At 41.6% G+C, this 16,350-nt stretch overlaps 1 protein-coding gene across 1 annotated transcript in view; it reads right to left on the bottom strand.

The window, feature by feature from the left end:
- arhgap20 (Rho GTPase activating protein 20) overlaps window positions 1-13,697 on the bottom strand; it is a 58,270-nt gene extending 44,573 nt beyond the window's left edge. The window contains exon 1 of the mRNA XM_079358136.1: window positions 13,216-13,697. Coding sequence (XP_079214262.1) covers window positions 13,216-13,332 — 117 coding nt within the window. The 5' untranslated portion in view covers window positions 13,333-13,697. The remainder of the gene's footprint in view (window positions 1-13,215) is intronic.
- Between the last annotated feature and the right edge of the window lie 2,653 nt (window positions 13,698-16,350).

The raw sequence follows: 16,350 nt of genomic DNA, 5'->3' as shown, positions 1-16,350 counted from the left end.
GACGCTTTACACAAATCCAACTTTGTGCCATTGTTAAAAAAGCTCTTTGTCATACATTCAATCAACTATTCAAAGATATTTAACGTTTAAAATAACAGTCTGAATTTAATCCTGTAAATTTGTGAATACTTTTCAGACAGCGTCCAAACTTTTGAGTTTGATTGTTGCACACAAGAATTAATCGACTTCCTCATTATTCACCCAAACTTTAGCACATTTTAATTCTAAATGACCACATTTTTTGTTGAACTATGGGTGGATTACTTTTATGTATTGGACTGCTCACTCCATAAGTCGATGTCAGGCTGCTCATTACGCCACAGTAACCTGGATTTTAAGGGAAGGAAAATACCTCACTTTTAACGTGCCAAGGAAAAAAAAAATCATCAAAACAGTTCATAAAACAAACAATGGAAAGTTTTGAAATTCAGATATTTTCACTTCTTTTTCTGTTGTAGCAACAATGACATTGATGGCACTCAGATATGCAGCCAAATGAACTTTTATTTGTACACACGTGGATCAGTTTTCAGAGCAGGACGCTCACAGATATGTTGTAAACATGCACTTCTCTGTAAAGTCATGATGCCAGCTCATATACTCGACGTTTACACTGCGTCCAATCTTTGATTGGCGTCAGGGCTGCTCTCAGATCATAATACCTTTTATTATTATTGTTCTGCTGTCTTTGACTTAACTCTCACTGTTGTTTCTTTTATTCCTCTTGTTGCAGCTTGTTATTCTAGCACTGAAACATTTGTCGTCTTTTTCTTGAAGGACATTCTGCACAATTTTAACAATAATGTGTAAAAAAAAAAGTCCTCTTAGTAACGAATGTAAAATGTGAAAGCTATCTCAGACGTTTGCTCAGTTTGAAGAAACAAACCAAACTCTATTGTTGTTCTAATTTCTATATCTCACTCCAGTTTATTGACACAACTCTCAAAGATGTCAGAACAAGATGCAAGACGGACGTCCCACTGCGTCCACAAACAAAATAATGAAGTCATTGATTACATCAGATACGATCAGGACTTTCTGTTCTTCTTGACATAAATGAGCCTCGTGTAAAATCAATGCAGTGCCTCAATGTGCTTTTGGGGTGATATTGATATGTATAAACTTGCCCTTGCCTCTGTTCCAAATAATAAATTTTTAAAAATGCATCACTTCTTATGTGCTATGGAAGAAGCAACAAAGCCAAATTGAAACCAAACAATGGAAAAAAAAAAACCTGTCATGCAACAGATTCTCTGAGTGACTCGTCTGATTCAGCGACGACGACTCGACAGCATGACGTGCAGCTCAGTAAACATTTATTGGTTCAGGAGAGCGGATCAGTTTTCACATGGCAGGTTCTTTGAATATTGTGTTTTAACACATAACAGGGAGAAAGAGAGAGAGTCCCCCCCCCCCATCAGACACAGAGCAGAGAGAGAGAGCGGCTAATCAGCAGCATTTAAAGGAGAGGATGAGTGTTTATGTACACTTCAGTCAGCAGCCTCTGCCATTTATCACTCCTGGTGTGTGTGTGTGTGTATGTGTGTGTGTGTGTATGTGTGTGTGTGTGTGTGTATGTGTGTGTGAGAGTGTGTATGCTGTAAAGTCCATCTGCCTCTGTGTGTGTGTGTGTGTTCTTTGAGCACATCAGTCAGCACTATCCTGCACGGCGTCGTCAGGAACCTGTGTGTGTGTGTGTGCGTGTATGTGTGTGTGTGTGTGTGTGTGTGTGTGTGAGCTGCTATCACCACCAGTCGCCACTTATCAGCCCCCCGGAGGTCAGGGGTCAACAGGTCAGAGTCTGCATTCCTAGCAGGGGGGGGGGGGTCAAGATGGAGCTGAACTCTGTGTTGGGGTGACAGTGATGTATTTTGATTTTATTATGAGATTGTTTCGTCGACTCGAATGTGACTGACTGCAGCAGCATGAGCTTCGTCTCCTTGACGACCAACATCATGAACAGCCAGTTATGAAGAAGGTCGAAGGTCAGCGGTCAACATTCAGGGACTGACGTCGAGTGCTCAGACAGAATGAGACAATGAAACGCGACCATGAGAATACCTTCGATGAGAACACGTGAGATGAGCTTTTCAAAATAAAATCCCGAGAGCAGAGCTGCACGAGAAATCATTCAGCCAGAACAATATTGTGATCGCACCACAAGGACGTTCAATGTCGCTGACATCATCCCAAACTCAGCGTGTTGCATACTGAGCCTCTCAGTGCGTTTATGCAGTGCTGCTGCTGTCACAGATACCGCGGCACGACGCACGAGCTGCACGCTCTTTTATTGGAGGGTTAACTGTTCCAACATTATGACCACACCTACCGAGGCCACTGCAGAGCTGTCAGTCCTGCAGTCAGTGCAGTGTCCTTAAAAGCACATGTAGGCGAGACCATGAGCATTTCATTTCATTAGAAGTTAGGGTCATAACTTTGAACGTTGTAAGAAATGGTTAACCATTTAAACATTTAAAGTTTATGAAGAAGAGTTTTCGCTTTTTCCACCTGTTGTCTCCACACGAGCCGTTAGAGAGGGAGGGATTAATCCCACTCAGGTTATATCTTTGATTTATTGGAGCTCACTCTTCTGAATACTGGATATGATGTGTATTAATAACAGCGGTGGATGGAGGATTGCACAGCAGCTTGCACAGAGCAGAAAGAGAGAAGCTGGTCTGAGGTGGAGGGAGCGGCTCTCTGAAGTTTGACGGGATCCTATTTTCCTTCACCAACCAGCAGGAACTGGAGAGGAACAGTCTGGAGTTTATTAGAAGGGTAGGGACGCATTCATGTGTGTGTGTGTGTGTGTGTGTGTGTGTGTGTGTGTGTGTGTCGATGAGGTTAGATGGCATGTCTTGCCTTTACAGAGCCAGAAATAAACCAGGATCTGGACCAGAACTGAAAGTGAACTTTTTCCATTTTCCAGCCGCAATTAACCCGCTTTTAGTCAGGAACATGCACACACGCACACACACACACACACACACACCCCCACACACACACATGGCTCCGCACGCTGACACAAACCTAATCACATGCTAACTCACACTCACTCACAGCTACTGAAAAAAACGTGTAAATGTCAGGGAGAAACACACTCCCTGCTCTGTGCTCGGAGGGAACGCCTGAGGCTATTTTGAAGCGTTGTACAGTAGAAGCAGAGCGAGCCCCGTAATTGCTTTATGCTGCACATTCACTCGTGTCCTGTCAAAACAAAGCAGCGGAGAAACGTGCAGCAGCGGCTGAGAGCCAACTTTAGATAACAGGACTGTTGCTGGTGTGACGCCCTGACACACACACACACACAACCATCCTGCAGTGTCAACGTGTGTGTGTGTGTGCACATCTGAATCATAGACATCGTCTTCATCTTATCTGATGCACAAAATCAACCCTGCATGTGTTTCAGAGTCTGGGTGTATTTTCAGTGACCCAGTTTTTCGATGTCTTTCGCATGTCTTTGTTTTGAGATCCGGTTGTGTGTCTTGAGCTGTTTGTTGAAAAAAGGTGCGTCTGCTTATGGAGGGAGTTTACTCTCTCGTGTTCCACAAATAAGCGAAGAACCAGCCGGAAGCTTCCAAGACTAAACAACTACATGCTCAGTCTACACCTCAGCGCCCAGCGAACACGGCCATGGTCAAACTATAGATTCAAAAAGTGGGAGGTGGGGATTTTCATCATTTTTCATCTTAGTGGTCCCGAGCCACATGTGACTCACGAGTAACTAAAAAAAACTCTTTCAGTTCACAAATCCACAACGTCTTTGTTGTTCTGCATTTTTCAATTTACACAAATAAGAAAGTCAAAGCAGGTTCACTGTAATCACAATTTATGATCAAATTTAACACTGAGTGTGTGTGTGTGTGTGTGTGTGTGTGTGTGTGTGTGTGTGCAGTTCTTTGAAGATGGTCATACTGAGTAGACTTATGGACAGTTCTGTTTATTCCTTGGCAACGCTCCATAAAGGGGCAATGGGACACACACACACACACACACACACACACACACACACATTCAGAGACACATGCAAACATTGACATAAGACATGAGAGCCTGTGTTGCCATAGCAGAGCAGAAGCTACTGTGGAGGAGAGACAGCGACATCATATAAGGAGGCCTGGACTAAAAATAGAGCTGAAGAAGCGAGCGGCTCATCTTTCTCTTTGTTATGATTTTCTACTCTCTGTGCGTCTTCTGGACCTTCTCCCCCCCCACACTTTGTCTTTTTTACATATCAGACCCTCATCTCTCTCTCTGTCAACATGTGGAGAGCCACAAAGACCATCAACCCTTGAATTTTCTAACATTCATTTCAGCTGATTTTTGTGTGTTTGATCTGTAACAAGTTATTTTTTCTGTAGTTAAATTAATGTCCTAAACTTTGATCTACCCTAAATTATAATATTTATCATAAGTTTCATTTGATAAATGCTGGTTTATTGTAAAGTAACACTGGTCTTACTTAAGCAAGTACAAGAACATTTCAAAATAAAAGCCTATAATGAAAAGTTTTTTAAAATGCGAAATCATTTAATTTTATACATGCTATCCAAAAGATCAAAGATAAAAAATAAAATAGGAAAAGACTTCAAGACAGAGGGGTCTAATGGATAAAAACAACATATATAGCAAATGTTTCATGAAAAGAAAGTGGATTTTAATTGTTTACACCTCGCTGACTTTGCATTTTAAATTAATGTATTCATTTTTATTACATTTTTTTTAATCCAATCAGCGTTCAAGCTGTTCAGTTTGTTATCAGAAATATTACATAGAGCAAAAAGTCAAGCTATCAAAACTTTTATAAGTGTTTGCAAAGTTAGCTGACGGTAGATCTTATCTTTTTAGTTGGTTGTGTGCTCTGTGTGGATGTTCATACAGTCTGAAGTCTCGGTGAAATGAGTCGCTGTGCCCGTAGAAACTACAGTACAGTGGATTCTCCCAGCAGCCACTGGTTCTACTCGAAGCCTGTGAGACGTGTGTGATGGTTGAACTGGATCAATAACAGGGTCCAAACATTTAACACGAGTATTCATGTATTTCTTCCTTTCTGTCTGTTCTGCATTAATCTTGCAGACCATCTCTTTGCACAAAAGCTATCAGAGATCTTTTAAGTTTTCCTGTCAGCAGAACAATTAACCACAAGATTTATCTGCAAGAACAGGCTCCAACTATCGAGCAGGGCAGATACCAGCCGCCTCTGTTCTCTGTGTCAGCACAACGCTGACAATTTCAATTTAAACCTGGGATATAGATTAAACATGATTTGTCTTATCGTGGCGTAGAGACACTCGGCTAGCTGGCGTTCAGCTGGTTTAAATCAAATCGGGGTAGCTACTTGGTTTCACCACAACGTTACAGGACAGGAAGCTTTGTGTGGTATCAGAGAGCATGCAACGTCGATCTTAACACAAGTGAGGGTTTAAGCTCTTGTGCAATTGTACATAAATGTTGATGCATGTTTTTAGATAGTTGGCCTGTAATAAACCCTAATGAGGCTCTGAAGGTCACACAGAAAAGGACACAAACTGCATGAGATAGTAAGCTAATGACAGCTGCTCGACGGTTATCAGAGCGATACGAAACAAGGGAAACATAACAAACCGATACGATCAGATAACATACAAAAGAAAACAATAAACAGTACGACTAATTCCATAAATAAAAACAATGAGATTGAAGAGACGACGATCTACAGACGATGTTTTGGATTGACTGAAAGCGCAATATTTGAAGATGTTTGCTCTCAAACCAAGCGGCTGTTTTTTGATGTCTTGTCACAGGTTGACCACTTTGTTTTGTATTTCTTCATGCTGGAAAGGGAGATCTGAAAACCAGACATCTGGCACACGAGAGGCCGGCTAATCATTTCAAAACCACGACAGCAAAACAGTTTCATATATTCAACATTAGACACAGCTGAACCCGACCTGTTTGTTATCCATATTTGCCTTTATGACACAGATTATTTCAGCTGATTATCAAAATCTGTCCAATTTGCAATGTTTAAAAAGCAATCTCATGGAGTAAGAGGAATATGCTGAGAAGTTTCCAGAGCTTGCTGCTGTGTTGTCTGAGAGCGTCTGACCTGAACTCCTCCCTGCTATGAAAAACAACATTTTTCCTGCAGCATCCCGCCACTTTTTCCTGCGCATAATAAAATATAAGATTTACAATACTGCCTCTGCTTCTTCTTTTTTTTCCCCCTGTTGGAGTTTCTGATTCCAGACAACATAAAGGTTTATATATGAATCACTCACTCCGATGTGTAAGAGAGCCTTTTCTTTCTGTTTTGGTCACAATATTCACACAAGCGACGGCTAGTTTGCCTCTATAAAACCTTTACATCTATTTACTGAGAGTCAACTTTTTCCAGCTTCCCACAGAGAAAGTCTTCGGATATTTTCCAGATTTTGAGCCTCACTGCAACCAACAATGTGTTCAAGTTTCCCACACTCTCTTATTTCTGTGTATCTGAGTTTAAACTTCAAACTGTGTGGATTAAAATAGGTCGGCTCATGTTTTTGCACCAGTTAGAAAGCCAGTAAAATAACCAAACCTAATGACCAAATTACTTCATGGATGGCTTCAGTTTGCACACAACTTCTCCAGACTCACACACACACACACACACACACACACACACACACACACACACAGCTACACAGTATAAAGTCAGACTCTAATCCTCCATCTCCTCTTACGCTCTGGAAACAATCAGGACGAGCTCATCCGCTGCCGAGCTCTCGGAAGATCAACCACTGATAGGAGAGCTGTTGTGTTTGGTGTCGTTGCTATGGAAACACAGACATTGAGTGACACGGTGTTTGGCCATACGCTCACGATCCTCAGTCTCTAAGCTGCACTTATCATCGCTGGAATTTTTACAACTGTTTGACTCTGGAGAGTGTAAGCCTGATATGAACAGAGAGGGCTTTAGTTTGAAAAATGTCTTAATAACAAAACAAAAGAACGACTCAGCTTCTTCTCCACATCCAAATTTAAAATACATCTTTCAGGGTGTAGATGACGTTTCTATTGTCAACAGGCAAGGCAGGCAACTGGGCTCAGCAACTCAAACCAAAGCACTGATCCGATATTTGCAAATTCTGCAATGAAACTTAGAAACCATCTGACAGCATTCTCTCTCAATGCCCGGCGAAGCGCTGTGTGCATTATAGCTGAGGAAACCAAAGTTAGTCAATGACAGTAAACCAAGACAAATGAAGTGGAATTATTCATCTACAGGAGGAAAAAAGAAGAAGAGGAGTAAAGGTCAGGACATTGGCAGACATGATGGCGATGAACGCTGGTTGTCGGGCCCCAACAGACTCAAGAGTCGACACTGGGTAGTTAGGGGCCCCCCTTGAATTATTACTGGCTTCCCCACGTGTCACCTCAAAGTCCTGAACTATGATTGGCTACAAGACTTTGAGATTTACATGCACATTTTAATCACTTTTACATGTGTCTTTGGACCAAGAATTAAGCTCAGGTGTATTTGTGTCTATTTTCTTGAATAACCTAAAACTAAATGAGTGAAGATAGAAGGGTAAACAAAGTGTGCACAAAACCCCCCCTTTAAAAGTACAGTAAGGGCCCCAATCGGGCCAAACCTAAAAAAAAAAAAGAAAAAAAAAAGGATGGGCACGAGTAAGTATGAGGAAATGGCAAACAAAGCATCAGAGTCCGACACATTCTGGGCCTTTAAAACAATGCGAGGTGTAACTGGACGTATTCACAGTATCAACGAGCAGAAGTGTATCAAGCACGACAGCTCGCCCAGGACATGAACGTCACCGCCACTGCCCACCTGACGTGAATGTTCCTGATTCTGCAAGAATGATCAAAATCATCCCAACACATAATCAGAAAGTACACTTCTTTCTTTTCCACCAGTCACAGTTTATTTACTTTCATTAAGATTACCTATAGTGTTGAGTAAAATTCCAGTTAGTTGTCTTACAGCCAATGACATCGCACTAAATAAAGGTGCATCTTTTTTTCTCAGGATATTTGTGCATGCAGCAGCAGAGGGAGCTACCTCTCACACTGGAGTTGTTAAAGTTCAACCTGCCAGAGGCCATCTCATCAAAAACCTTATCCCCTTTCCTCCTCCTTCCCTCCTTCCCTCCCTCCTTTACTAACACCCCCTTCTTCCAGCTCACCTCCTCCATCTTTCCGTCTTTCTCTATATACGCTGATCCCCATTTTCCTTCACCTCCTGCTCTCAGACCTGGGGACGTGGGTCACTGGGACATAATCCCTCCTCTTACAGCTGGCCTAATACCTTCTGCCGCCACATGGTTTTCACAGACTTCACAACCTGCCGTGTCACGACCAGCGTCTGAAGCTCAGGAGACTTAATGCGGCCTGACACTGAATCCCTCACTCCTGCTCTCTCCTGGTGAAGCAAATCTCAGAAGATCACATTCAGAGGGCCAAGCCAGGACGGCCACCCATGAGGGCAGATCGAGGGAAAAGCTCATATTTGTCATCGATAAAGAGAAGTCATCCCCCCAGTAAAAGAAAGTCAAGAGTCATTAAGTCATTAAAAGCTGAGTTACGATTGGATGAGACTTCATCCAAAGTGGAGAAAATTCATTGGCTAACTCTTCTGTCACTGAAAAGAAGGTCAGCCATGAAAAGACCGAGAGGCCCCCAGTCTACAGCACAGGGCTCAGCGAGACGCCGAGGCCTGCGAGTGAAGCGGCGCACGATTCCACACGCGGCAGGAAGGAGTGTCGACTGTAAACATGTATTTACTGCTGCTGAAATCCACGGCTATATTCTGTAGAGCATGCAGGATGCTGAACAGGCTATTTAAATGTGCTTTGCATTTCTATGTGTGAGGATCATGCAAATATCTGAGTGTGTGTGTGTATGTGTGTGTGTGTGTGTGTGTGTGTGTGTGTGTGTGTATTACAGAGTGTATTTCATATGCATGAAAGTTGGATCTGAATTTCCAAAGATGTGTTTTGATCTCTTAATGTGCTAATTTGTGAAAATCTCAAGAAGACTGAGGAGACAAAGGAGCAAAGTCCAACACACACACACACACACACACACACACACACACACACACACAGAACACACAGTACATGCATTAATCACTCACGTGCATGCCTTCATATAACATGACTGTTACCCACCTGGACCTTCATCAACACACACACACACACACACACAGGGCTTAATATATACACAGGCATCATACATGTCTAAATACATAAACAGTAAGGCTGATTTGTTATGACTTAGGGACAGTAATGATACACTTGCAGGAGCCAGGAGATAACTTTAATGATACACCGTGCGTCACGCCTTCTGAACTGCAAACTCTTCAAGTGTGTGTGTGTGTGTGTGTGTGTGTGTGTGTGTGTGTGTGTGTATGTGTGTGTGTGTGTGTGTGTGTGTTTATAGCTGTATTACTGATTGAGCATCAGAGCCCAGGCCCATAGCTTATAGAGCTGTGTTGAACACAAACAGACTGTCATTCCCCTACACTACACACACACACACACACACACACACACACACACACACACACACACACACACTCCACCCTCTGAGTCAAACAACCTTCTTTTACTGCGTTCTTCTCATTTCTACATTTATTAGGATTTGGTGCTTTATATATAATAATTGATTGATTGACTTGATTTGTTTAATTGTTCATATAGAAGTCTTGATTCAGTATTGGGACTGTAAGTGAACTGTTGCTGATGCTTTTAGGTGCAGCCCCTCAGCCTGGTCTGGAACAAAGAGTCTCACTCCACAAAAACAGCATTCCTCGGAGTCTGTCCGGTCTGTGGGCCACCGCACGTGATGCCACCTGACTTCCTACTGTACACTCAGACTCACGCTTCTGTAATCCCATAGAACTAAGTTTTATTATGTGTGTGCACAAAACATGGCCACCAATTGACCGAAGAACTTCAACCGCAAAAAAAAGAAGAAGAAGAAGAAGAAAAGGCTTTGTTTTCACATCAGACGGAGAAGGAGGGGAGAAAATGAGACACGTTTCATGCTCTTTTTCTCGACACATGTGACCCCTGACATTTTACGCATACGGCAATAAAATAAAGAGTAGGTCATGTAGGGATTACCCTGTATTTAGATAACCCACAGTTTATCCTCTGATGAGAAGGTCGAGTAAATCTGGTCAGATGACCTCATGCGGTCAGATGTATATGGTTTCTATAAGCTGATAAATATTGATATCAGCGTTAGAAAGCATGCAACCCCTCCGAGTTTGGAACGAGTCCATCATGTGTGAGTTATTAAAGGAAAGTAAAAGACGTAAATATAATGTGACAATAAAGCAGAAACATTTTGATAAGGATAGTTTTCTTTCTAAACACATTCAACTTAATAATTGCAATAATGTTGAGATGGCAGCTGAGAGAAATAACAGTGTAGTTAAACCGCTGCCAGAACTGATCATAAACAGACGTGTGCACGGAGGGCTGAGGTATCTCCGCCACACGGGCCAAAAAACGTGCCTCCAATCAGGTATCACTTCATTCTGGAAGTCTGTTGTTGACTCTTTACAATGAACAGCGTCTGCGATGTATGAGGAGACTGTCGTCAAGTGTTTAAAGAAAAATTTATAACAAGTACAGCTGCTCTGTTTTCTGTTGACACACTTTTAGTAGACCATAAACAGCTTCACATAAAGAGATCCACCTCAGCTTGTATCCAAAACACAGTCTGCATCGCTCTCTGTCCTGCATGTGAGCCCCGAGGACTAAATCAGACAACAACAAATGAAAGATCCTGACGTACAAGTCTGATGTGTGTGTCTTCCACATCTGCATGCTGCGTTTACATAGAAATAAGGTTTGTTGATTGTGAATGCCAAGACACTGTGTAATCAGAGCGATGTTAAATAATGGAGGGACTCACAGAGATATTATTGATAGCAATCATATCAAGATAGAGCTGTGCAAACTGTCAGACAGTCATGTTAAAATACCTCACAGTATATGACTGAGCGAAGAGTGCATGATCATTCGTGTGACTGTGAGGAGGCATGCAGCTGCAGGAGGGTCGCTGGTTCAAGTCCTGGTGCGGACAAACCTATAGACCAACATTTGGAAGTTGGTCCGGTTGCTGAAAAGTGAGTGAGAGCGCCAGGTCACCTCCCGAGTCCAGTCGAGATGCCCTTAAGCTACGCACCAAACCACCAACAGCTCCAACGTGTCCCCCAATAACAGAGTGTGTAAACAAACAACATGTAAGTCGTGACACATATAATGATTGTACTGCATTAGTCAGGAACGCTTTCATGCCGTATCCATATGTTGGCCTCTATTCGGTGTCGAGAGGCCTTTGCTGTACATTTCAGAGTTCAGGTTTCACTATCTTACATTTGGAGATACAACACAGAAGCAGATGTGGGTTTCTCTAAAAAGACCCCCCATTCCCATGAAAATCAATTATATAAGGGAGAAATGCAGTTGCTGCAGCAGCTCAAAAACAGGAAACAAGAAATATAAACAGCATCAAGAGCAAAAAAAAAACAAAAAACAATACTACCAATGACGGGTCTCAGTGTCCAACAGGCCACATTTCATACATCTCCAACTTCATAGATGATGCTCAAACTTGATAACTGTGTTGTCATCAGGGAAGCAGAACACACAAACATTAGCCTTCCAGTATGTCAACTGCACTCAGGCAGTAAGCAAGACTAAGAAGCAGCGAATATTTGCCAATCCATAGAGCGCCATATAATGAATACTGAGTACGAGCAAAGCTGTATGCTTTCAAATAAGTACGGTAATCTTGATACATTGCAAAGCTGGGGAAAAACACACACGGCAGGTTCAGCTGCGTCCACTGCTAAGGCAGTATGAGCATCTGGCAGCATGTCTCAGACCCTCCTCGCACAGCTACGCTCTTTCCAATCACATACAAATCTCTGTAGGTCTGCTGGCTTTAACCGAGGCACAGTGAAGTGGCTGTAATAACGGTTGACCTTATCCTTCTTAATACCACTGATTTTATGCGTACTGTGTATGGTATTGTGGAGATTTGTATCCGCATGAAAAACACACATGTCCAAGGTTTGTGTTTGCTGTCTACAATAATAATAATAATAAGAAGAAGAAGCAAAAGAAGAAGAAGAAGAAGAAGCGCCAAAGAAAACTGCAGTTCCCCCAATAGCCACTAGGGCTGGTTCTGAAAGTGAGTTAACCCCCATAGAGCTCCTTTTAAAATGCCAACCTTTATAGAAGCAACTGTTTACAGGCTTGTGCTTCAAGAAATCCAAATTAGTTCTCGTTTATGAAAACTCTAGAGGCTTACAGTATATCTTAATATAACTTCCCCAATTAAATTATAACGATGCTTAAATTGAATTTAAAAGGGCATTGCTGCTTCTCAGTGGGAGGTGAGAGAAGCTAGGAGTGACTTCAGCCAAGATGAGCATCTGAGCTTGACCTCTGGGTGATCCAACCTCCCATCAAGAAAGGACTCCTCTGGGTAAAATAAAGAAATAAATAATTAAGATAGTGATAGCTAAAAGAGAGACCAACGAGTCCACTCCATCTTTAAAGTCTATGGTGATAATTCAGTTTTCAGTGATTCATGTTATGAGTAAATGATTTTTTTTTCTTTTTTTCAAAAAAACATTTTGTCCAAAAATCTTTTCAAGTCACAGTCTGATGTTTTACATTTTGTCCATTTTTTTTATTATTGAACTCAATATCATAAAATCCTTCTTAATCAGGTGTTCTGAAATAACAGGCCGTATTGTCTGGTATTAATTCCAGCCATATTAACACACTTTTTTATATGATATATATTGGTCATCACCAAGCCATCTCAGCTCCAAGGTCACACAATCATAATTCACACACCACCACACACAACTTTGAGAAACACAAATATTTCTCACAGAGAGCTCCAATGGTGATTTAATGAGTTTCCCAACACTTCTGCTTTGACATTTTTGTGACTGAGTCAAGTAATATTTCATCCCTATTCTGTTAGTTCTTCCACTCGGAAATTCAACAAGTGTGTGCAACAAGTGTGAAAGCACATTCTTGTGTGTCCCTGTGAAGCGTTCAGGGAAATTCCCCATCTTTCCTGTGAAAAATAGAAATCACTTTCATCTGCACACCCTTTACATCTTTAAATCCAGGACAGTGATTACACGCACAGTACGGCCCTTATCAAAAGCCACAGAGCAAAAGTTAAACTTACTTTGACGTTGGAAAACTCCACGCAGCTCCCAGCTCTGCCCCTGCTGTTGTCCGCTGGCTTGTCCTCCATCCCCACTAACATCTCCACATCTGAGAATCTCCGTCCTCCCATTGGCATCGTGCAGGTCTTTAGGTGTGTGTGTCCTTAGTCCAGAATTGAGTTATTCAGGAGCAGTGCTGCCAGCCTTGGTCAGCTCTGTCTTTTGATGTACTTTCTCCTGCTTTGGTGTCAGGAGCTTCTTTTCCTTTTGTGTATCTCCTCTTCTTCTTCCTCTGGTCTTCCTCTCGGGTTTAGAGCCTCCCTCCTCCAAACCTGCAGCAAAATAGATCCATGCTGAGTAACAAACAGGCTGAAATGTTTCAAACCTGAAGTCAGATGTATAAAAAAAAATTGTACTCTCAGCCTGTCTGCTCCTGGCTGTCTGGCTTGGCAAGGTGTTGGGTCCTGTCCTGTTGGTCCTCCCCCTCCCACTACCCAGTCATTCCCTTCCCAGACAAGCTCGTCTGGTCCCATTGGCCAGTCAGGTGGAAAGGGGCAAACAGGGGGAGTGGCTGAGGGTGAAAAAGAGGGGGAGGAGGTGTAAGTTGAAATGGAAAAAGGGGGGCTGACAGCGTCCTTCAAACTGTCACAGAGCGGGAAAAGGATCAATGTGTTTATCTGTGATCGTTCATGTGTGGGTGACAGGAAGAAGAATGGGAATTCTGCAGATCGTCCTCACGTGTGTGTGATGGGAGACAAATGTTAATGAGCATTTTATGATTATGAGGGACATACTGTATCTCTGTTTCTTTCACATTTCTCATAAGTAGATTGTCGTCCATATTGTCCCAAGGTCCAGGGATCAAAGTGAGGAAGGGGGACTGGTAGAGACCACTGCATGTCATCCCTAAGCCTCTTATTTGATTCTCAGACGAAACACAACAACAATGAGCCTGGGAAAAAAAAGTGGGATCTTTGCAGCTCTTAAGATCTCAAACTGAACTGAGAGATAGAAAAACAAGCAAAAATCAGAAGCCTGAAACATTCAAAAAGGCAAACAAACTGGAATCACTGGTACAATAAACAGTTATTGTGTGTGTGTGTGTGTGTGTGTGTGTGTGTGTGTGTGTGTGTGTGTGTGTGTGTGTGTGTGTGTGTGTGTGTGTATGTGTGTGTTAGTGTCAGCCAGTGCTCTTCCTCTGACAGGCACTGTACCACATCGTTGCTCTCCTCCATCCACCACTACCCCGATAGCCTTTGCTATTCAAATGCACTTTGTTCTTATGAGAGAGTGGGTGGCATTGTGTTAAGTCATGTACTGTGTCCCTGTGCTGAGGACACACACACACACACACACACACACATACACACACACACACATACACACACACAAACACTCAAACTGAGAGGGGAGAGGGTTTTTGTATACATCATCTGTGTTCCCTTACTATCTGATTTCTTCTCAGTCACTTCATCTTGCCACAGTCTTTTTAAATAAAATGGAAGATTTAAAGTATTTCACAGTAAAGGTCAAGTGTTGACTGAAACTGAACCTGAGCTACAAGGTCCTGTGTGTTTTTTCTTTCTACATTTGAGAAAACTCAATAAAGATATTTTTGAGAAAAAAAAACAAAAAAAGAACCAGAGCTGATGACCCACTAATAAAATATATTGTTTTTGAAATGTCTCACTTACAGTATATTGGTTTATAATTGATGCATTGTTATATTATGTTTTCTGTATATTATTCTATCTTCATTTAAATAGTGTTATGTTGTTACTGAATGATGTAAATATGTTCACAGGACCAACTACAAACAGGAAACGGACCTTTTTCCAAATTAAGAAACACAGTGTCATATTATCATTGTAAGCATTTAGCAAACTAGCATGTTTAGTTTGACAGCCAACAAGTAAAAGTTTGACATTGTCATTTTGAGCATGTTAGCATGCTAAACTAAATAAAGGTATACCTGTTTATTTACAGCATGTTATCATCGGCATTCAGAGGACGATTTATGCAGACAAAATAAGATACTTGCTAAAAAAAAAACAGCTATGCGCATGTTAGCATGCTAACTCAACTAAAACTAAGTGATGGGTAATTCATCAGCTCACAAAGAGCGTGAACGCCATAAACGCCAACACGCTAAAATAGGATAGGATAAAATGGTAAACATACCTGTTTAAGAGCAGTGTGTTAGTATTGTGAGTGAATGTTTGATTGCTAAGAAGCTAAAATAATAAACCTGGGTGAGAACAGCAAGCTAGCAATGTCATCCATGTTTGTTTGCTAAAAAGGGCAGCTAATTGTTTTTATTTTGTTAACATTCAAAGTTCATATTAGACATTCAAAGAGGACGTATAAGAAATGTAATGTACCACGAAGCAGCAGCAGGAGCTCTGATTAGTCAGCTAGCTGTCAAGTGAGTCGATACAAAGGTCTTCATTTTGATTATCTCACCTTAGAAATATTGAAGACTTATTTTCATTCCTGGAAAACTTTGACCTACTAGTCCTACTACATTTTTTTTTTTGCTCATATCCTCCACAAAAATGATGTATTCCCTGTAAATTGCGGGCATAAATATGCAGAGAATTATGATCTCTGGCACATGAAGCAGATTATTTATTCTTTTTAGGCTCATTTCCTTGATATATAACTCGATGAATTCCACAGGCTGCAAGCCATTCATTATTTTATAAGCAAAAGCTATTTCTTCACCAAGAAGAGAAAAAAAAAATACGACCGTAAATTAGTTTTTCCAAATATTTTATGCCATTCCATTAATCCTGCGCTGGCTCTTTGCCTCTTCCCCACTCAGACAACATCCCAGTTGTTGTGACGAGCCATAAACTGCAGGAATCAGGCATTAAGATAAGATATTTAGACAGCATGTGATGGCTTGTTTGCAGTCTAACACCATCTCTGGACCATCTACCCCTGCTTGTTTAGATTTATAGAAGCAATGTGTATGGAAGGATTATGTTCCCTCTGTCGTCATGCCGAAAGAACAACAGAGATGTAAAACTTGGGCGGAGGTTTACTGAAAAATGTAAATATTCACACACTGTTGAGCTGTCCGCTCAATCCCATAAAACGCTGAAATATCTTTAAAAACTGATTCCGATGAAAAGGAGTGAGATGTATGGACA

The sequence above is a fragment of the Symphodus melops genome, assembly GCF_947650265.1.
Source record: "Symphodus melops genome assembly, chromosome: 12".
NCBI lineage: Eukaryota > Metazoa > Chordata > Actinopteri > Labriformes > Labridae > Symphodus > Symphodus melops.
Note: the sequence above shows the minus strand (reverse complement) of the source record. Positions and strands in the feature narration are given on the sequence as shown.